The sequence below is a fragment of the Cydia fagiglandana genome, chromosome 10, assembly GCF_963556715.1.
Source record: "Cydia fagiglandana chromosome 10, ilCydFagi1.1, whole genome shotgun sequence".
Taxonomy (NCBI): Eukaryota; Metazoa; Arthropoda; class Insecta; order Lepidoptera; family Tortricidae; genus Cydia; species Cydia fagiglandana.
The window spans coordinates 19,654,230-19,676,492 of record NC_085941.1 but is presented as its reverse complement, the minus strand read 5'-3'; the positions used below and the strand labels follow the sequence as shown (position 1 = coordinate 19,676,492).

Sequence of the window (22,263 nt, the reverse complement as noted above, 5' to 3'; positions counted from 1 at the left end):
ATTCTGCGTAAGGTTGCCGTTGAAGGAGGATCCTAGTATTCTAGGGAATTCGTTTAATCGCGCTAAGCAGTGTTTATTATCATTAGAGCGTAAAATCGATTTACGTCCAAATTTCAGAGACATGTATAAGGAGTTTATGGCAGAATACGAGTCACTGAATCACATGACTGAGCGCAAAGAGTCTAGATTAGAGCAGAAGGCATACCACATACCTCATCATGGTATTTTAAGGGAGAGTAGTACGACTACACGGTTGAGAGTAGTTTTCAATGCTAGCGCTCCCACTAGCTCTGGGGTATCTCTGAATAATATTCAGATGGTAGGGCCCACTGTACAGGACGATCTTTTGTCTATACTGCTTCGATTCAGACAACACAAGTACATTATCTCAGGGGATGTAGAGAAAATGTATAGGCAAATAGTAATTCATCCTGATGACAGGTATTTGCAGCGGATTCTGTGGCGGGATGATCCATCTAAACCTTTGAAGATCTTTGAGTTGAACACGGTTACATACGGGACTGCCAGTGCACCTTTTTTGGCAACACGGTGTATAAAACAGCTCGGTCTTGAGTGTGAGGATGAGGTCGTTCGCGAGGTCATTATTCACGACTTTTACGTCGATGATCTGCTCACTGGCGGGGATGATTTGCAACAGGTGCTTTCCATTAAAAGTAAGGTTACTTCTACCCTAGCTGACGCTGGTATGAATTTGAGAAAGTGGAAATCAAATGAACCCCAACTTATGCTTGACTCCGATTCGTCTCAATTAGATTTAAATATTGGCACTGAACCCAGTAAAACCTTGGGACTCAGCTGGCAGCCAGGGTCTGACGAATTGTGTTTCCCGGTTGGTCAATGCTCGCTTATCGGCGACACTAAACGGGATTTGCTATCAATAGTGGCGCAAATATTCGACCCCACTGGTGTGCTAGCTCCTTGTGTCATTCTCATGAAGATGTTGTTACAAACTTTATGGCGACAGAAACTTTCATGGGATCAGAAGTTAACTCCTGAGATCAGCAAGCTTTGGGAGGATATTGCCCACGACTTACCGTGTCTCAATGATATTCGCATTCCACGGTTAGTGTTATGTGAGTCATACGAGGAAGTCGAATGTCATATTTTCACTGATGCATCCGAGCGGGCGTATGGTGCTTGCTTATATTTGCGGAGCATCAATGGAAAAGGAGACGTGTTGGTTAGGCTACTATTAGCCAAGAGCCGCGTGGCTCCCATTAAACCTACGACGATTCCGAGGCTTGAACTTTCCGGTGCATTAGCTGGAGTTAGATTGTATGAAAAGGTAGTAGACTCGCTAAGACTTAGTTTCAAGAGTATTACATTTTGGACAGATTCCACAATAGTGCTAGGATGGTTGCGGATGTTACCTAGCAAGTTACAACCTTTTGTTCGCAACCGTGTAGCGGAGATATTAGAAAAGACGGGAAACTGTACATGGCGACATGTCCCGACACATGAAAACCCTGCTGACCACATTTCTCGTGGGGTACCTGCCAGTCTTCTTAGATCTCTAGATATTTGGTGGTCTGGTCCTACCTTTTTGAAACAGGATAAGGCGCAATGGCCGGTAAGTCCGGTTACTACCGTGGAGGTACTACCTGAAACTCGGTCTGAAGTTGTACTTCACGTGAACGTTACGAACAATCGTGGAGAAGAAAACGGTGACGATTTCATTGATTTTTCCCGATTCTCTAATCTATCACGGCTTATTCGAACAGTCGCTTATATTGTGCGCTTTGCGAGTCTGTGTAGAAAGCAAATTGTTTCAACAATGTATCTAACTGACAACGAGCTGAGAACCGCATTAAACATAGTCATTAGGGTCTCTCAAGTGGAATCATTCTCAGAATATAATCTGTTGTTGAGCAATCACTCTATTCCAAAAAAAAGCCCTTTGCTTAAACTTAACGTATTCTTGGATGAGAATAAAATAATGCGCGTGGGAGGTCGAATTGATAACTCTAATTTTTCATTTGAGAAAAAGCATCCGATTGTGATTCATGCTAAACACCGATTCACGAAATTATTGTTTGAATCTGAGCACAAGAGGTTAATGCACGCAGGTCCGCAATTATTATTATCCTCCGTTAAAGACGAATACTGGCCCATCGGTGGGACTAACTTAGCGAAAGCATGTTTCCAAAAATGCCTTAAATGTGTTCGTATGAAAGGCCAGATTGTAGCGCCATTAATGGGAAACTTACCAGCGTCACGTCTTATCCCAAATATGCCATTTGAGAGTGTTGGTGTCGATTATGCGGGCCCTCTGACTTCTGCCAGTCGTCAGGGTCGTGGGTGTAGACTTGTGAAAGTGTATATAGCCATTTTTGTATGTTTCACCACCAAAGCAGTGCATCTAGAGTTAGTTGGTGACTTAACCAGTGACAGTTACTTGTCAGCGTTGCGACGTTTTGTGTCTCGTAGGGGTTTGCCAACCGACATTTATTCTGATAATGGTACATCATTTGTAGGTGCATACAATGAGCTATCAAAATTCTTAAAAAGTAACTGCAATTCACTGGCTGAGGCTGCAGCTCACGAAAAAATTAACTTTCATTTCATTCCGGCATATTCTCCACATTCAGGGGGGCTTTGGGAAGCTGGACTGACGACCGTAAAGGTCGCGGGAGTCCGCTGGATGCGGGTGGCGCAAGAACAGTCATTGTGGCACTCTTTGGGGGAGGCCTAATATGTCCAGCAGTAGACGTGCTCTGGCTGATATGATGATGATGATGATGATGATGACCTATATCCTCCCTACTAATATTACTATAACTCTGTAACTATTTATAGGTAGGGAAATACTGCGGTCTCGGTGCCGAATACAGGTGTTCCTTTCGGCGTTGAGACCCTGGGTCCGTGGGGTCCCGGCGCTCTGAATCCTTTGGAGACCTTTCAAAGAGACTAAGGGACGTAACTGGTGACCCGAGAGCCGGCAGTTACCTCGCTCAACGCATCAGTCTGGCAGTTCAGCGGGGTAACGCAGCCAGCATCTTTGGGACCTTGCCGCAGGGGCCTTTTTTAGATTTAGTTTAGTTTAGTGTCGTTTTATTTTATAATTGTTTGTATTTAGATAACTTATATATATATGAATAAATTTTCTCTGTCTATCTGTATGTCTATTACCTCTTCGCGCTTAAACCGCTGAACCGTTTTAAATGAAATTTGGTATGGAGATAATTTAAGGCGCGGTTAAGGATATAGAATTATCATCATCATCCCACGCAGAAGAAGTCACGGGCGGAAGCTAGTCCTTTATATATTTGTAGTTTAATCTTAAGCCTCAAGTTTAATCTTGACGACCAGTATGGCCTAGTGCGTAGTGACCCTGCCTATGAAGCCGATGGTCCCGGGTTCGAATCCCGGTAAGGGCATTTATTTATGTGATGAACATATATATTTGTTCCTGAGTTATGACTGTTTTCTATCTATATGTATAGGTATGTATTTATCTATATACGTATGTATATCGTCCTCTAGTAGCCATAGCTTTAATTGCAAAAATGTTGTTAGATCTGTGGAATGTGTACGTAAGTTGTGCTACACGGCTGGAATAATTGGTCTGCAGGAAACATGGTTGATATAATAATAATAATAATAATAAGCCCGCAGGGCAGCTTGTGGCGAGCTGTTGGGGAGTAACGACCCCACGGACCCGAGTACTCCCGAGAGTCGGTCAGGGTCTCCGTCTCCGGCGTGTCTTCGTCGGTCGGAGTGGATCCCAAGGATTGGCCTTAATTGGCCGTCCAGAGAGGAGTCGTTAGAGCTATATGCTCCAGGGGTGGAAGTGAAAGATGCATAAGACGCGAGTTGGCACAGTGGCTGTTAACAGCCACTGGGTAGAAAGCGGCGCACACCTCTCGACACCCCTGAGCCGCTCACACCGATGTTGCTCCTGGTCGTCTTCGCGACGGCAGTTTCAGGGGCCCATCTAGTCAGCGGCAAGTCACCACCTGCCTCGATAACGTGTTTTAGCATTGTTATGGCAGGTGTCCGGACTTCTCTACAATAGCCCAGTCTCATTGTCCATCCAAACATCAATCCATAGACCGGTATACTATTCACTTTTTCTGCAATAGTCCCAATGCCTGCTGCGACCGGTTCATGGGTGTTTATTGTTGCGCCTGTGAACGGGTTCCAGCAGGCGTTCTACATGACATTAAAGCTCTCCAAGGGGCCTCTACGTGTTGGATCTATATCCCCACGCAAGCCTATCAAAAGACCGGGATTTGTAGGCCCGTGAATTCCAAAATGGAGAAACAAATAATAATAATAATAATAACCCCGCGGGGGCAGCTTGTGGCGAGCTGACGGTGAGTGGCGACACCGCGGACCCCTATTCCAGAGGGCCCTGTCATCTGGCCCTCACCTCTGTGCTTGCCTTCACCGGCCGGCCAGAGTGGAGTCGCAAGAGCGGGACCTATGCTCCAGGTTGGAAGTGTAAAATGTCATAACGCCGGCGGCCCTTGAACGGATTACCGGGATCTGGCTACCGCAGACTCACCTCTCGACAACCTCACAGCCGCTCCAAAGTGTTGCCCTGTTGTCGCACTGTGCGTGCGGCCATTGCGGGGCCCACTCAATGAGTTGGCGAGTCACCACCTGTCTTATACAATTTTGAGACTGATTGTCACGGCAGGTGTCCGCTAGTCTCTCCCATAGCCCATTATCCAGTCCATCCAACTTTCAAATCTATAGCCCATGACCTTAGTTCCCATCGCAGCACAAAAGTGCTGCACTGCAATAGTCTTTGCACCTGGCGGGGACCATCTCTTGATGTATCACATTGTGCGTTCGGGGATGGTATCCGCCGCGTGTATCCCTTGCTTTTAGATTAAAGTGTCTTAAAGGGCCTCTGCGCTGTTGGCTTCGGCCCCACGTACGCCTCCCAAAGGTCCGGGACCCCATGGTCCCGAGATATGGAAAAGACATACAAATAATAATAAAATTGTTTATTCATTATAAGTGTTAGGTTACATTGTACAGGGTTGGTACCTCTTTTTAAGTAAACAGATACTTGTATTAAGAGGCACCGCTCTTCCTTAGTTGCTAAGTGAACAACAATAAATTATTACATGAATAAAATTAAAAGAAATAATATTAACATTTCAGTGAATAACAAAAGTAGTTAGAGATAATTTAAATTTTGCCTAAAATTAATGAGAGAATGAGTGATGTGTGTGTGTGTGTGTGTGTGTGTGTGTGTGTGTCTGTGTGCGTGTGTGTGCGAATGTGTGTCTGTGTATTTAGATATCAAAATCATTATGGATTAAGTTTTCTATATCATGATAGCTTTTAAATTTTAGCCAATTTGTTATGATGTTTTTGCATTCGTAATATGATAATGGATAAGGACTGTTCAGTTTACTAAGCGGACACTCTTACACCTCTTTTAATCGGCGAATTTAAAATCAATTGACGTACAGCTCATAACAATATAATTAACAATCCCTTATTTATCAATTGCTACATATTTGTTCCCATAATAGTCAAATATTTTTCCCGAAGGACCGAACAAATTTGGAACATAGCAAGTTAGTTCTGCAATTAGGATGCACAGGCTAGTATTCACTGCGAAAAATCGTAAATATGTACAAATTTTCCAAGTTAAACGTGCATAAAATAATTAAAACATTTGGAGAGCATCATATGCTTGAAGATTTTACAAAATCCCGGCACAGAAGCGGCCCGGCCAATCCAGAAACAAAAGTATTGTCATGCGGCTGTTAAAATCAATAAATTACTTATCGGTTCGCGAAATTCCTAAGACAGCAGGCGTTAGAGTAGGCACAGATTAAAATATAAGAAGTATGTGCAATAAATGGACCCATAAAAAGAAAAAAATGGACAAAAGAATTACAGAGCAGCGAAAGCAATCGAAAAAAAGAAGCGTCAAACTGTACAACATTTTACATTAAGATAAATTTCGTAGCATTTTAATGGACAACGGAAAATGCGTAAAATGTTGCTGTAGTACGTTACCAATGGCCCTGATGCTAGCATGCCGTTGTAGAAGATCATATATTTGACGAGGAGAGTAACATCAAAATTGACCAATTCATGAACAAAGTCCTTGTCTGGCAGGCAATTGGTTCCTGTGGCCTTAAAAAGTTTGTTCTATTTTGCGACATGAACTTTGGTTGCGACATTTACAGAAAATAATGCATCTAATAACGAGTAGTTTCCGTCTATCAGACGCATAATGTCACCTCTTCATTTCGGCCTGATTTGGCAAGTGCCCACTATGCTGGTCAGAAAGTGAAGCTACTGAATTTGAAAAACATTGATTTCGTTCAAAAACAAGTCAACTCATCTAATTGCCCGGAGCTCCACTCCAACGAGTGGCACTAGACCAATGTGAAGATGCACTTAAAAAAGGGTAGATGAGAAGCTAAAACATTGAAAGAATTCAAACGAATGTTGTTTACAACTTGTCAAAAAGTGTGAAAAATTGATGTGCAGGCACTTGAACGGCGCAACCGTGTAAAAGTACGAAAATCTTACCGATGTTATTATATTATACTATATTTACATTAAAATGTTTTGCGTTGGTTTCCGTTTTTATTATATTTATCTAAATAAAGCGATTCCAGGATTAGAAAAATGTAATTTATACTTTTTTGTGTGTCCGCTTAATAAAATGAACAGTCCTTATATATTTAAATCTTTATTAATATAATTATATAATCTAACGGATTTACAAACGAATTGTCTACTAGCATACGTTGTGTTTATTTGAACTGTTGGAATTAAATTGTTTCTTCTCCTTCTATTATGTGTGTTTGGTGTATATGGTACGGACTTGTGTAATTTTAAGGTCGTAAATAATATGTACAGTTTTCTGACAGATAATACATTAGAAAGATTATATAACTCTATGGTAGGAAATCTAAACGGCTTGAAATACATAACTTTAAGCAGTGATCTCTGGGCTCTTTCGAGTTCTAAAAATTTAGTTTTTGTAGCACCCCCCCAGACCGGTATACAGTAACTTATGACTGATTGGACAAGGGTTACATATATTTGTTTGAGAAGTTGTGAGGTACAAATGTGTCTTAGGTTTTTAAAGACCCATACAAGTTTCCTGATACGGCTCATGAGCAGCTCTATGTGCAAATGCCATGTTAGGCGTTGGTCCACTAGTATCCCTGGTTGATGGAGCATGATATCCCTTTCCTTGGCACCATTGATAAGGAGTTTGCTTTTACGGGAAAATCAGCAATTGATTCTTCAGCGCAAGTGCTTCGAGGGCGACCACACGGTGGCGTTGCGCTACTGTGGCGGAAGTCGTTGTTTCCGTGTGTTTCGGTTATTCAGTGTAATAGTGTGCGGCTAGTGGCTATCAAGATAGCACTCAATGATCGGTCGGTGATTGTTATGTCGGTATATATGCCGACTGACTGCGCGGATAACGTAAGTGAATTTACGGAATGTTTGGGTGAAATTCAGTCGATTGTGGAAAGTAACGATGTGGAATCCGTCTTCGTGCTTGGGGACTTCAACGCGCACCCGGGTGAGTTATTCTCACGTGAACTTTTAAGCTTTTGCTCCGAACAGTACCTGTCATGTGTAGATATGGATATGTTACCGAGTGATACCTACACTTTTGTCAGTGATGCCCACGGATCTAGACGATGGCTTGACCACTGTGTGGTGACAAGCGCCGCGCGAACCACGGTTGTTAGTGCGGCAGTGCTATACAATGTTTATTGGTCCGACCACTACCCTTTGTTATTGGAATGTGATTTTAAGCTGATTAAGGCAAAAGTTCAAATTAATCTTTCGTGTCCCTTTGATAAGGTGCAATGGGGTGAACGGGACTCGGAACAAGTGGAAAAATATACGAATTGTTGTACGAATAAACTTAAGGATATTAACTTTCCTACCGAATTCTCGGTCTGCGCAGATAGGATGTGTTCAAATACCGATCATAAAAATAAGTTAAGAGATTTGTATAATAATATAATATCTATACTAAAATTATCCGCGAAACAGTCCTATAAGTGTGTTAAGCGTGGAAAGAATAGGTACATAACGGGCTGGAATTTACACGTTGGTGAAGCTCACCGGGAGGCTCGGTTTTGGTTTCAGTGGTGGGTAACGTATGGTAAACCGGCTGCTGGCTATGTCTACAATAAGATGCGCGAAACTAAAAGAGTTTTTAAAAACAAGTTAAAGTACTGTCAGAAACATGAGCATGATATAAAGATGGATATTATTGCTAAAAATTATTCTAATCGGAACTTTGGAAAATTCTGGAAAAACACTGCTAAATTAAATTCTAGGGCTAGCCTTCCTGTAAGTGTCGCCAACTATTCAGAACCCTCTGCTATCGCTAATGCTTTCCAGCAACACTTCACAGCCGGACTCACCCGCCAAGCGCTTGGGGTGCTCGATGCTGAGGCTGAAGTCGGTACCCAGCCCGTTAGATTTTCTGCCAAGCAGGTTGCTGGTAAAATTAGTAAGATGCATAGGGGAAAATCGCCAGGACATGACGGCCTCAGTATTGAGCATCTCAAGCATGCGGGTGTGCACTTACCAGTAGTCTTGTCAATGTTCTATAACTTATGTATTAGTCATAGTTACTTACCCGAGGAACTTGTGAAAACAATTGTTGTGCCTGTCATAAAAAATAAAACAGGGGACGCTTCTGACATATCCAATTACTGGCCGATATCGCTTGCCACGGTTGTGGCCAAGGTGCTGGACGGTTTGCTTGATGACATTTTAGGACAAAATATTAAACTACATGATGCTCAATTCAGATTTAGGCCGGGTTTATCGACTGAAAGCGCAATCCTATGTCTTAAGCAGACCGTCCATTACTATACGTCACGTGAGACGCCGGTATTTGCCTGTTTTTTGGATTTGTCAAAAGCATTTGACATGGTGTCTTACGACCTATTATGGAGGAAACTACTCAAGGACACGACGGTCCCCCGTAACGTCATCTCACTGCTTCAGCATTGGTATGGTAACCAAAAAAACAGTGTTAAGTGGGCGGGCGCCTTGTCCAAGGAGTACGTGATGCAATGCGGGGTCAGACAGGGTGGATTGAGCTCTCCTACATTGTTCAATTTGTATATGAATGGCCTCATCGAGGAGCTCAGCAGCGCTTGTGTTGGATGTCACATAGAACACGTATGTGTCAATAACCTAAGCTATGCTGATGACATGGTGCTGCTGAGCCCCTCGATGGGTGGTCTCATAAAAATGTTAGGTATTTGCGAAAGGTATGCTGAGGCCCATGGGCTCAGGTACAATGCGTCTAAAAGCGAGCTCTTGCAATTTAAATCAGGCAATAAAAGTTACCGAATGCAGGAGGTTAAGCTTTGCGGAACTCCGTTAAAGAGAGTGGACAAATTTAAGTACCTGGGCCACTGGGTCACGGACACACTGTCTGACAACGAGGACATCGAGCGGGAGCGCCGAGCGCTGTGTGTCCGCTGTAACATGTTATCCCGCAGGTTCGCACGTGGCAGTAAAGAAGTAAAGCTAATTTTGTTCAAAGCTTTTGTCAAACTTTCTACACGTGCGGTCTGTGGGCTAATTTTACGCAGCGGGCGTATAGCGCTCTGAGAGTCCAGTACAATGATGCATTTAGGATGCTGTTTAGGTTGCCGCGGTACTGTAGCGCCTCAGCAATGTTTGCTGAGGCTAGAACAGACTGTTTTTTCGCCATCATGAGGAAGCGATGCGCGTCACTCCTCAATCGCAGCCGAAGCAGCACGAACAGCATCCTAAGTACGCTGGCGCAGCGTTGGGACTCGCCCCTGGTCAAGCGGTGTGTACAGCTACACTCACCTGTTGCTGCTCCGCCGCGAAAGCTATGAATGTTTTGTTTTGTTTGTTTGTTTGTTTCGTCTTAATTATAATACTAACTATAGATATAAGTTACTGTAATGACTAACCCTATATATGGACCATATGTTCGAAATAAAAATATTTCATTTCATTTCATTTCATTTCATAGTACCAGCTTTGCTTAGTTTGGGGCTAGGTCGATTTGTGTAAATATAAAAAAAAAAACACATTTGTAATTAGACCTTATATTTAAAAAAAATTGCAATGTGTCTGTTTATCTTGCTTGTGCTCAATTACTATACATTTTATGTGAGCCTGTTTTTGTACAATAAACTGAATAAGGTGATTACTATATGATTTTTTACCTTACCTAGTATTTTCAATAAACCTTACCTTACCTTAATAAAATATCCGTGAACACAATAACCTTCCATTCTCATAAAATAAGGGCCTAACAAAAGGCAATATTGAACACAATAGAAAAACATGAATGCCCGAATGGTAAAGGAAGTATCGTAACTAAGATAGCGTTATCGCGTATAATGAAATGTAACAAGTTATCGGTTATTATCGTCCATTATAGTTAATAATTAAATCCTTTGTTATTGTAAATGGCATATGTAACTGTACGAAGAGAAATGGACGAGATAATGTTTTTGCATTGGCTCGTTAATTCAAACAAAGATTTATTTAAGATTTGTAAAGTTTTAAAAACCTGCCTTGACAGTTGAATAATAATGGTGCTTTAACCCTTCAGCTGTCGAGATAAAAAACGATGAATTTTTTTTGCATAAGAATCAAATATAAAAAGATGATGTAAGGCAATCATTTTTGCCACATTACGAGTATATCTGAAGGTGCCCTATACAAGGCAGGCTATATATAGGGTTAAAGCGATATTGGCTATCAAATCCAAATCACGACTCTACACATCTTATACTTAGTGGATAAAGCACCAAACTCTCTATCTCAGGGTCGTAAGTTCGGGTCCCACGTTGGGCGCCAATGTTTATAAATGATTGGTTTTAATTTAAATCATAATTCATAATTCTAAATATGATTTAATGAAATGAAAGCTTGGTAAGACTCAAATTTCAGTTATCATTGTAGAAACTTTAGTCGCATTAATAAAATGTAAATGAGTTGCGATGACGCGGCGATAAGGTCTGTCTGCGAATAATACCATCGCACGCTATGTCTGCCGCGTATAACTAACATTTTGTATGAACATAGAACTTACTAGAATCCGTCTAAGCTAACTCTGCAGCGACAAAGTGTGGCAGCGCTACTATAAACTTAATTGACTCTGTCGCTTGCCAAGTTGGTGCAGCTTAAACCAAACCCCGTTATCAATGTTGCAACTTGTAAATTATTGAAAATAATTAAGGGTTCTAAAAAATACCTTAAATTCGCCTTTAGTACATAACTTCGCCTACATTAGCATTAAAGATAAAGATAAAAGATAAAAAATAGTTTATTCAAGTAGGCATATTACAATGCACTTATGAACGTCAAATAAACCTTTACCGGCTCCAACCGTACACCTCTGCCCCGAGAAGATTTAAATCCCCCCTCAATTGGAGGAGGGTATCCCAATATGGGACCGGCAACAAACTCGGCGGGACACATCTTTTCAAAACATTATTACATCTTATAATTAACATGCATTACGAGTAATTAAGAAAAATACAATTTAAATTACTATAGAATTCATGCAATTATACTCAGTGAGTACATAACTTAAAAAATAAACATATATGTACATGAAATCACAAATACGTAGCTCTTTCAGAAAACATATCAAATCTTACAAAAGGAAAAGAAAATAAAATCAATAAAAGAAATGAGAATACATATTATATGAATCTGACTGATTGTTATGAGATGCTTTCATACAATTTGATGTGCTTTCTTACCTGAGCTGAGTCACCTTTAACTCTACACATAATACAATGTTTTTAATTGCTACTTGTCGTTATTACAGTTTCTGGTTTGGACCATGCATGTTTGTCTGTCAAGTAGTCCTCGACTCTGTAATAAGCCTTCAACATCAATGACGTTTTTAAGTAATTCTTAAGAGCTGGAAAGCGTAATCTTAAAGCATCCTCAGGTAACTTGTTATAAAAATGAATGCATTGCCCAACGAATGACTTCTGTACTTTACGAACACGAAACTTTCTGACAGCAAGCTTATTTTTATTTCTAGTATTATAGTTATGGACATCAGAATTCTTAGTGAAGGAGTCTAGATTCTTAACGACATAAATAATACTATCATATATGTATTGGGAAGCTACAGTTAAAATATTAATTTCTTTAAAAAGTTTAAGGGTGCGTGAATCATTAAGAATTCACGCACCCTTAAATTATATATAGAACGAATGGCTCTCTTTTGTAAGACAAATATAGTCTGTATGTCAGCTGCTTTGCCCCAAACCAGAATACCATATGACATTACACTATGAAAATAACTATAATAAACATTAAATCATAATTCCGTTATGAACTGTATCATGGGATTCATTGGCGTATTCAACAAATTTGGAATAAGTTTTGGTAATAATAGGTATTCGTAAAAAAAAAATGTATGCGGTTGGTTAATATCATGCCAATGACTTCAAAAAGCCTCAAGACTTCGAACTTCAGAGCGCAATACACAGACAGTCGGAATTTAAAACTACCAAATAGTTCTAGAATAAAACGGATATTTTCAATCTAGCTATTTCAACTTTAAACTCGCAAAGTTTAAATGTTCTATTCTTGAACAAGAACTTTTACAAGCACTAACTCAGGACTTGTCACACAAGCACGAATGTTGAATACCTACTATATAAATATAAATGTGCAGTGAAATTAAATTAGACCGTACGATAAAGAAATAGAGTTTGAATTTGAATAATAAAGTCTAGGTCTGAGTTCACGTAAGCATTATGGAAATTAAAAAGCTACTAAATGAATACTAATTTAAGTGCGCTTTTCTTCGTCGCGTGAGAAAGATTAATAGTTAAGTTATAGGTATTTATAGTTAGTTAGGGGTCATCCATTAATTACATCACACGTTTAGGTGGAGGGAGGGGGTCAAGAAAATGTGACATATTGTGACATGGGGGAGGGGGGAGACACAAACTTTGTGACGTCACTTTAACTTCATCAATAACCGAAAATTTATTTATTTAAATTATTTTATTCGCTGTACATTTAAATAACAAGTTTTTAAAACGATAATCGTTTTTATTCATTTAATTTTCTTTCCTAAGCAGTTTTGGGTTATAAAATTACTTATATTTATATCGTGAAAAATATTTTGATAATATATTAATAATACTTAGGTACTTACTTAATTCGATTTGGCGATTTCGTAGAAAAAATGCGACGTCACACTAGGGGGGGAGGGGTTTGCCAAATGTGACCAAGTGTGACAAGGAGGGGGGGAGGGGTCAAAAAACCTAGAAATTCGTGTGACGTAATTAATGGATGACCCCTTAGTTAGGGGACTTTGTTGTTAGTTATGAAACGGCGTGTTGACACGAAAAGGTTTTGTAAGGATTTGGAATCGTGTTCGCGGTTTAGGGAATATTGTTTTTGTTTATTTATGTTAAAAAGGGAAAGTCGATTCAGATGGCTTATCGCTTTGGGGGTTGAAACGGATGGTTATTGTGGTGACAACTTGACAGACAAGTGAGGTAAGTTAGACTACAAACGACACACGTATTCCGACAAGAAATTGTAGAAAATTATTGAGGGCGCCACTTCTTACGTAACTATCAAATTTTTGAAGTAAAATGCTTAAACATGGCAACCATTTAGTATGGAAAATTTTTGTTCCATTTTATTAAATTTCTACTATTTTATGTTGCAGCATATACGTATCATAAACATCATCTCAGCCATAAGACGTCCACTGCTGAACATAGGCCTCCCCCTTGATGGGGGGTGCATATATGTACATATATATTATATGATCTCTGACGTCAGAAATTTGCCGAAAAAAATTTGTCAACAAAGTACGCCCGAGACTAAACATCAGATTTCACAATTATGAACTAAAGAATAGAACTTGAAATTCAAAAGAGTGTGTTTTTAATTGTTTTAATTATATATTGCTCTTCATTTCAACTACCTAATCTTTATATTCAAGATTATATTTCTTTTTAAGAAGACGCTTGGGCCGTGGGGACAAGGCGCGCACAGCGTATATAAGGAGCTGGCCAAGCGCCTTATAGACGCAACGGGTGACCGGAAGGCTGGAGCTTACCTCGCCCAACGCATCGGCGTTGCCGTACAGCGTGGTAACGCCGCCAGCCTTCTGGGCACCCTACCGGAGGGCACGGACCTGGGGCCAGTATTTTATTTGTAGGTTTTTTACTTTTTAGGTACTTTTAGTTAATTAGTTTAATTCTTTTTTCTTTGTCTATATTATTTTGCTTATATTTATATTTAAGTTTACTTTTTAATTAGTCTTATGTTTAGATTAATGTAGTGTATTTTTAAATGTATTATTGTTTATGAATAAATCAATTACCTTTTAAGAAATTCAGAGAGATATTTTAACCAACGTTACAAAAACCTCCTCGGATCCAACATACACAATAAAAGCAAATCGCGTGCCCCGAGTGCTCTTATTTATCACGGGCCCTTCAACTTGTTTTAGGGCACGACGGACTGATTGCGGCCTGAGATACAAAGTATGTCGGGAAAGTGCGAGATATTTCGCCTTGGCGTGTTGTTTATACTTTTCTGCTTATTTACAACTGATTTAAGAAACCGGGCAAGTGCGAGTCGGACTCGCGCACGAAGGGTTCCGTACCATAATGCAAAAAAAAAACAAAAAAAAAAAACGGTCACCCATCCATGTACTGACCACTCCCGACGTTGCTTAACTTCGGTCAAAAATCACGTTTGTTGTATGGGAGCCCCATTTAAATCTTTATTTTATTCTGTTTTTAGTATTTGTTGTTATAGCGGCAACAGAAATACATCATCTGTGAAAATTTCAAGTGTCTATCACGGTTCGTGAGATACAGCCTGGTGACAGACGGACGGACGGACGGACGGACGGACGGACGGACGGACGGACAGCGAAGTCTTAGTAATAGGGTCCCGTTTTACCCTTTGGGTACGGAACCCTAAAAAAAAGGAAGACATGTTAAATTTTAAAATTTTCAACCCCCAACGCAAAAAAGATGTTATTACGTTTGACAACTATGTATGTGTCTGTCTGTGGCACTGTAGATCATTAACGGACGAAACGAATATACTTTATGCGATTTTTTTTAGAGACACTGGATCACTAGATCAATAAATATAATGTATTCATCGCACAAATAAATGCCCTTCCCGGTAATCGAATCCAGAACCATCGGCTTCACAGGCAGGGTCACTACCGTAAAACGGGGTGAGTAGGTTTCGCGGGGAGAGTTGGGTTATGAATGGGGAGAGAAGGTTTGAAAGGGGGGTGAGAAGGGATTTTAAGGCTACTGCTACAAAAATAATGTATTCCAATTTAAAATGGGGCTATAGTAATACGCATAAGAAAAAAAAAATCGATTCAACAATCTTCCAAAATCACCTTTGTATGAAAAACCCTCTCACCCCAAATACGAGGCACTACGGGGTGAGGTGGGTTTTCCTCTTTATCGTCAAAGTTATGAAATGGAACTACCCAAAATAAAATGCAAACTAAAATACAAACGTCCGAAACACTTATTATATACACCATTCAGTTTTCACATGTAAAAATAAAATTTTGTCGAGGTTTGAAAGTCAAATTTCATCCAACTCACCCCATTTTACGGTACCCACTGGGCCAGACCGGTCGTTAATCGTAAATTTATTTATTTTATTTATTTAAACAAGTTATGATGGTCGAGATCATAATTATGTTTTGTGAATAGACACCGATTTCGTCGTCGCATTGTTTACACCCCCCGGGGGCAATGACCTGGGCTTTGTTTTGCTGAATCTCACTCCTGTTACTCTGAAGATCGTGCCCCTTCTGAAAACTATCGCGTATACCTATAGTACCTACAATCTTCCCCAATAAATATACTGCTCTACCAACAATCAGCCACTTTTTCATATTAAAAATTATCATATCATATCATATTTATTTATTGCAACCATGGTATTTTTATAGATATTACAATGTCTGGGTAGTCCCACATGGACCTTGTGAGGGCATAGCAATATTACATGCTTAGGATGAGATCGAATCTTAAATCTATGTGTATAATATGAAAGTAAGTCAAGTTTTTAGATTTAAGTCGAATTGAATCAGTTAATTGTCAGTATGTGTATTCAATACAAATAGGCAACGAATTAATTACTAAGTGATGTAATTATTTTTTTTCGCGATTTCGAAGGTGGTCCCATAGTAAAAGTTGCTCAGTATAATCCCAAGACCTCCTTGGTAACAGGAATGCAGTTATTTTTTAGCCAGCCTGCGTATTATGGATGGCTTTATCCATCTTTATCCACGTGATAAAATAACTGTCACTTTTTAACACCGTAGGATAGAAAGTGACGCACACCGTTGTACGCTGTAACGTACATAGACAAGAACACCCATCATATCGGTACTGTATTGTATAAATGTTCTCTGTCCGACTGTACAGTTGGCATCTGCGAGCCCGTTTCGCAAATATGATCCCCAAACTTTATTGACTAAAGTTAGGAAGGCTGGCGCATACTTCGCTCCTTCTAAGCAAAAAGGTCACATCCGCAGAAAAGTTTAGTTACTATCGGAGACAAAATAAACCTTACCACAACGAGATAAGGTCTTTTTATGGGCTCTTAAGTGTATCTTCGCTTGTTTATACGTCTGTTTAAATTAAAACCAAGCCTAGAATTTCGTTCCGTTGCCAAGAGATTTACTTACTTTGAGGAGTAAATGCTGATACGCCCTTTTTCACTAAATTATTACTTCTGGAAAGTTCTGTTAGGGAATGTTCTAGAGCTTTCGGCTTTTGGGTTCTTTAATATTGTTTTCGTTGTCTAATGTAAATCTTTGGGATCTTTGCTATATCTATCTTGTATTTATTAATTTGGGGCTGAAAGTTCTTCAATATAACCCTACGTATATAATACATAATCACTTCTTAAGTACTACTAGGTACTACAAGTATAATAGGTAATTCCACATTGACTCTAGCCTACACCGAAGTGGTCCAAAACCTTTATGCCCTGATAACTCGCGTAGCATCAGAACGTCGTATCTGCATTTGAAACTGTTCGCACATACGACCTTCTGGTGTGAAAGTGCTAGAAGGTCAAGATGGGGGCCGTTTTACTTCGCTTTCAGACTGAAGGTGAAGAGGCACTAGGCAGGTTATTGGAGGTATATTGTTTCGGGACAAAGGAGAATGTTGTTTGGAATTAATCCCGAATATTAGGTGTATGATAAAACTTTGAGAGCTTATGGCTTCTTAATCGCGTAAAATTACCTAAGTTTTAAATTGACCTCCGACATTTCTAGGACGGCTGAAATGACTGTTTTATTATTATTAGAAAAACGAAGATATGGAATATGTGTAGGTACCGTAAAATGGGGTGAGTTGGGTGAAATTTGACTTTCAAACCTCGATAAAATTTTATTTTTACATGTGAAAACTGAATGGTGTATATAATAAGTGGTTCGGACGTTTGTATTTTAGTTTGTATTTTATTTAGGTAGTTCCATTTCATAACTTTGACGATAAAGAGGAAAACCCACCTCACCCCGTAGTGCCCCCGTAGTATTTGGGGTGAGAGGGTTTTTCATACCAATCAATCAATCAAGCATTTTATACAAAGGTGATTTTGGAAGATTGTTGGATCGATTTTTTTTTATTATGCTTATTACTATAGCCCTATTTTAAACTGGAATACATTATTTTTGTAGCAGTAGCCTTAAAATCCCATCTCACCCTCCTCTCAAACCTTCTCTCCCCATACTTAACCCAACTCTCCCCGCGAAACCTACTCACCCCGGTTTACGGTACCTATACGGAACAGTCACTTTGAAAAATATCTTACAAAACGAAGCGCGCAAAATATCTTGTTGTAGCAACAACATTATTACAAAAGGCATAAGGTCCACCGATGGACAGTTAAGAGTGTGGGTGATGGTACAATGTACGTACATTGATTTACGATATACAATTCACAGTTTACAATATTATTTTATAAGCGCTAGTGTTTTCCAAGTTGAATGAAACACGCATACACTCCATTAGGTAATTTAGTTTATGTCCCCATTTTGTTGTCCTAACTAGTGGACAAAAGCCTTAACAGCTAACCCGACCATAAAGGCACTTCCCTAAATCAAAGCAAACTTAAACCGTTCTAATTTTAAAATGCCGTATCTGAAACTACCCTCGTAAATGAGACCTTGTAGCACGGTTATAAGGCTCAAAGTCGTAAGTGTGTATGTAGATACGACCTTTTGACTTAGAATTGTATTTTCTCTAATCAGTAATCGTAGACCTCTTCTAAAAGCGACATCTATTATAAATGTTGAAGTTTGGGCAGTGGGGTACAGACGGCGCAAATTATGTAGGTAATATATAGTTAGTGCAAGAGTACAGTCTAGCGCAACATTTGTGGGACATTGTTATGGAATTTCAGGAATGTATGAAAGCTGGAAAAGAAGGAGAACCGTTACAAAAATAACTATTAAATTAAAAATAATGATATACCTCCGACGCTAATCATAAGATTTTGAACCATTTCATGCCGAAAATGCTTAATCGGAAATCGAGAAGTGGGTCAAATTTAGCTTCCACGATTTGACCCACACTAATAACATATGTTACTAACAGGGCAAGTTAAATAAAAGCTTCTAATATAGGGTAAAAACGGGACTCTATTACTAAGACTCCACTGTTCGTCTGTCTGTCTGGATGTATCTCATGAACCGTGATAATTAGACAGTTATGTTGTAGTTAGGTCTAACTTTATGTAGTTTTAAATTTTTTGTTATCCTATATTTAAATAAACTATTTACATCATTAATATACGTTAAGGGGCCCACTGATTAACGTCCGCCGGACGGTATCGGCCTGTCAGTTGTTCCGAACTGTCAAAATATTGTTCTAACTGACAGGCCCATACCGTCCGGCGGACTGTTAATCAGTGGTCTGTAGACAGTTGAAAACAACAAATACTAAAAACAGAATAAAATAAATATTTAAGTGGGGCTCCCATACAACAAACGTGATTTTTGGCCGTTTCTTGCGTACGGAACTTATTACTTTTACACTTGTTTTTACGTGCCTTATTCGTATAGAACACGAATAATACCAAACGACGCGTAAAGAGAGTGAACTGAGGGCCTACCGCGAATCACGTTCGACGTGTTGGCTCTCTATCGCACTTGTAAATTCGAACGTAAGTGTGACAGGGAGGCAACACATCGAACGTGGTTCGCAGTAGGCCCCCTGGAGAACGTGGGAGGATAATGAAGACGTATTTGCATTTCCGAGGCCTTTTTGAAGAACTAACTGTGCGTACAGTCTGCATCAAAAACAACGAGGCAAAAGTATCGCCACTCTCTTATTGTTTTACAAGATATAATAATAAATAATATAATAATTCAGCCTATATACGTCCCACTGCTGGGCACAGGCCTCCTCTCATGCCCGAGAGGGCTTGGGCAGTCCCCACGCTAGCCCAATGCGGATTGGGGACTTCACATACACCGTTGAATTTCTTCGCAGATGTACCTATGCAGCTTTCCTCACGATGTTTACCTTCACCGAAAAGTTAGTGGTAAATATCAAATGATATTTCGTACATAAGTTCCGAGAAACTCATTGGTACGAGCCAGGATTTGAACCCGCGACCTCCGGATTGCAAGTCGGGCGTCATTCCACTCGGCCACCACCGCTTCCTTACAAGATATACCCGTATAAACGGTAGTATCTCTACAGTTTGCGTTTCAAATGTAGCATTCCTGTAATTGTTTACATAATATAGAGATATTATAAAGCAGTTTGTTAAATTATTAAAATAATGATACATTACTTTGACGTCTCATTCTTAGACTTATTCTTCGGCTTAGTCTCATTCGCCAGTGGTGGATCGAGGACTTGGTTTGTTAGGGGCTTGGTTTCAACCCAAAGCGGGTAAGTTTAGGTAGGGACCAAAAAAAAGGACTCAGATGCTTTTGATGGGTCTCGAAACCCTTAGTTAGGTACTTTCCTAAATCCGCTACTGTCATCCGCTACTATTGATGCAGACTGATACCTTCCTTACTTGTCCTCTCCTTACTTGTCCGTTAACTGGAAGAGATCCCTTAAAGGGATAAGTTCTCCTTTGTACTGCCTATCCTGTGCACTGAATTTGTATTTTGTACAATAAAGAGTTTATACATATAATACATTTATGAAGTCGACTGTACGTGTAACCGCGTCACGCAGGGCACGTCCTACGAGCGAATTTACGCGAGTATAAAACGTGGTGTGGCCGAGAGCGGCATTCGGAGTTTCGAAATCTGAGCGTGCTTTGATATGAGCGAGGGGTATACTATACATCATCATCATCATCATCATCTCAGCCATAAGACGTCCACTGCTGAACATAGGCCTCCCCCTTACACTATACATAGAAAACACATATCTGCCTATCATGTCTAGGTATCATCATCATCATCATCTCAGCCAATATACGTCCCACTGCTGGGCACAGGCCTCCTCTCGAGCGCGAGAGCGCTTGATGTCTAGGTATATGTATTTATTTGCATTGGTATATTATTTGTTTTGTGATAGATTTCTTTTATTACATATGCTACACCTACTGACGTGATTATATGTATTAATTTCAGCTAACAATTGCTTCTGGAACTCATGAGACTATCATATACAGATACACCTCATCTCTCCCGCTGACCCCTATTTGGCAGCATACCGGGTGTGGCCTGTAATATGAGCAAAAAATTTAACTGTAGGCTGTACTCCTCATACTGAACAACATTTATTCAGCGACTTTTAAAAATAACTTGTGGTTTGATTTTTAATACACTTTAAAGTTTATTCTAAGACACAATTTATCGCGAATTTTGTTATCAACGTCAATCACAATGATATGGCGTGGCGATGGCGTCCATTGAAGATAATATTTATTTTGTATGAAAAATAGGGAGTCTAAATAATTCATTATTTTTAAAAGTTATTGAACAAAAGTGTCACCGTTTGAGGAGTACAATCTACGTTTTAATTATTTGCTCGTGTTACAGGCCACACCCGGTATACCTAACTGTACACATGTATACGTAACTAGCTCCTACAACTTAATAATGGTCGGGTTTTGTGTAAATTGCCTTCAGTTCTACCTGAACTGGGTCAAAGGTCGGCCCGCGGTCGCACCTCATTTATATACTGCCTCTGGACTTTGTTGTACAGTTAGCAGCAATAGCAGCGGACGAAACAACGCTTCACCTGTCACCTGTCACCATGCCGGTCACGTTCTAACAATGAATGTAAGGTCGGACTCGCGTTTCTAGGGTTCCTAGTTCCTACATAATTACATAATTCCGACTCACGCTTGACTGCACATTTCTAATAGGGTTTCTTGTCATCTATAGGTAAAGAAATATTTTGTGTATTTTATTCAAAATTTTAGACCCAGTAGTTTCGGAGATAAAGGGGGGGCATGGTAATTTTTTGGCTATTTTCTTAAATAACTTCGAACCTATGTATTTTAAAACTATAAAAAAAACATGTCCATCTTTGGGTTACTAATATACATATGTGTACCAAATTTCAACTTAATGGTCCAGTAGTTTCCGAGAAAATAGGCTGTGACAGACGGACAGACAGACAGACGCACGAGTGATCCTATAAGGGTTCCGTTTTTTCCTTTTGAGGTACGGAACCCTAAAAATAAGAATAGGCTGACCCCCTCCCCCCTATATTACGCAAGAATCTAACTACTAAAGGAAACATGAATACACGTTTGGTTTCTACTTACTAGTGTTTATTTTTCAAAAAAAAAATTTGGAACAATAAAGCAGTATGAATGGTATGGCGCCTATGCAAATATAACGCATGACACGACAGGCTTGGATTTTTAGGGTTCCGTACCTGAAAAGTGTTATATATGTAATATGGGGTAGATCTAAGTTTACATGCGCCGACTAGAGGGTAGGAAAATATTACTGTATGACAGTTTGTCAGTCCTGAATTACACACGATTGAGATAACTCGGTGTTTCATTGCGGCTCCTGGATATACCTAAAGGCCCCTTCTAGTTACATACATAATAAAAAGGAAAAAACGGAACATTTATAGGATCTGCACTCGTGCGTCGGCCTGTCTGTCCGACGATTCCCCTCCCGTTATCTCCGAAACTACTGGATCAAAAATTTTGATAAAAATACACAAAGTACCTATAGATGACAGGAAAACCTATTAGAAATATGCAATCAAGCGTCAGTCGGGCTTAATTACTTCTAGTTTT

At 39.7% G+C, this 22,263-nt stretch overlaps 1 protein-coding gene across 1 annotated transcript; it reads left to right on the top strand.

Annotated features, from left to right (window-relative positions):
* The first annotated feature begins 121 nt into the window (after nucleotides 1-121).
* LOC134668358 (uncharacterized) lies at nucleotides 122-14,185 on the top strand. The gene is made up of 2 exons (XM_063525839.1): nucleotides 122-1,306; nucleotides 13,985-14,185. Exons 1-2 carry the CDS (start codon nucleotides 122-124, stop codon nucleotides 14,183-14,185), a joined length of 1,386 nt encoding a protein of 461 aa, XP_063381909.1.
* Nucleotides 14,186-22,263: the final 8,078 nt, after the last annotated feature.

What these genes read in the sequence shown, in the direction of transcription:
- LOC134668358 (XM_063525839.1), top strand. Translation starts at nt 122, where the DNA reads ATGTATAAGGAGTTTATGGCAGAATACGAGTCACTGAATCACATGACT. An exon ending in GAGTTAGATTGTATGAAAAG is followed by an intron (nt 1,307 to 13,984) that starts GTAGTAGACTCG and finishes TTTCTTTTTAAG; the next exon opens with AAGACGCTTGGGCCGTGGGG.